Genomic DNA, 1530 nt, shown 5'->3' with positions numbered 1-1530 from the left:
TAAATTGTATACTAAATTGTATAATAAAGAATATTTTATTGTTTGTTTTTCTGTTAATTTAAAGAAAACTAAACTATTAAGAACGACTGAAATATCATGTAATTATGAAATATCAGTATGAGTAACTTTAAATCAAATCATTCTCAAATTTAATAATTATTTTATATCATAAATAATATATTATTTATGTAAATTTATATAAATTTATTTTAAACTTAATGTAGTACTCTTAAAATTATATAAGATTTTTTGAATTTTTATTTTTTTCAGAGAAATTTTAAAAATTTTCTATTATCAAAGATATATAAAATATAATTTTTGTTTGTAAATATAATTTAAAATAATGTTTCATTATTTAATACCGATTCATTTTATATTAAATTGTTAATAATATCTGTCACAATAATTTAATAAATTAATATAATTTTAATTATTTTTTTATTTTTTTTATAATCAATAAATAATTGTTTAATCGATTAATTTGAATCTTTACACTAATAAAGAGAAAAATAAAAGATGTGATATAAGTAGATAAATATAAGTAGGATAATGGTATCAAAGAAGACTCACCTTAATCCAGTTGATCTTGTACAAATAGGAAACAAGGAGAATACCAAAAAACAGAAGAAAAGCACCACCAAAGCTCCACCATCCGGCCATCGTTGTCTTCTTCACCCTCTGCCCCCGAACGAAGAAAAGCAAGTGCACTCTAAAAACTTGTCCCTCTGGAACACCTTCGGAACCACCTCTCTTATTCTCCTTGTTCTCACTCCTCCTCTTTCTCTATTTTCTTCTTTCCTTCTCCTTTCAATCGATCTTTTCTGTTTTTTCTTTCTTCCTTCCTTCTTTCTCTCCTCTTGCTCTCTTTCTCACTTTCTTTTTTCCTTTTTCTTTTCCTTCTTTCTTTCTTCTCCACTCTCTTCCTTCTTTTATCACTCTCCCGTTATCTCTTTTCTTCCTTTCTTTCTTTCTTTCTCCCTCTTGTACTACTACTTTTCTTCCTTCTTTCTTTTCTTCCTCTTCTACTATTTCTGCCCTTTTTCACATTGCTCTTGTTTGTCTCTTCCTCTCTCCCCTTTAATATTTTTCTACACTTGTTCCGATGCACTTTTTCAAACTTTATTTAATCTTTCATTCTTATATTCTGTAATTTTTCGATATTTTCGAAAATTCAAAAATGTTTTAAAAAGAAATACAAATCAATGTGAATAAAATATCTCTTCTATTTTTTATTTGAGTTCATTTAATTTCTTTTTTTTCTTAATTTTTTTTTCTTTTCTATGCATCTCTCTTAGACTTAATTTTTTGTGATAAAAATATTATTATATTTATATTTCTTATTATTTATATTTTTTTATTAATTAAAAACATCTAATTTAATGTCTAATCATTAATGCTAACTATTATTATTAGTTATGTTATGCTTCTCTTTATACTGCTAATTATATTGAGTTTCTCTTTTAATTGAAATCTATTGGCACTAATGATGAAAATGATGAAAGATTTATATAACAGATATTCGCATAGAAT

General features: G+C 24.4%; 1 protein-coding gene across 1 annotated transcript in view; it reads right to left on the bottom strand.

Annotated features, from left to right (window-relative positions):
- LOC102679678 (cholesterol 7-desaturase) overlaps nt 1–854 on the bottom strand; it is a 3906-nt gene extending 3052 nt beyond the window's left edge. Inside the window, 1 exon segment of the mRNA XM_031514694.1 lies at nt 515–854. Coding sequence (XP_031370554.1) covers nt 515–660 — 146 coding nt within the window. The 5' untranslated portion in view covers nt 661–854.
- Between the last annotated feature and the right edge of the window lie 676 nt (nt 855–1530).

This window comes from Apis dorsata, unplaced genomic scaffold (genome assembly GCF_000469605.1).
Source record: "Apis dorsata unplaced genomic scaffold, Apis dorsata 1.3 scaffold_1119, whole genome shotgun sequence".
In the NCBI taxonomy this organism is placed as follows: Eukaryota; Metazoa; Arthropoda; class Insecta; order Hymenoptera; family Apidae; genus Apis; species Apis dorsata.
Note: the sequence above shows the minus strand (reverse complement) of the source record. Positions and strands in the feature narration are given on the sequence as shown.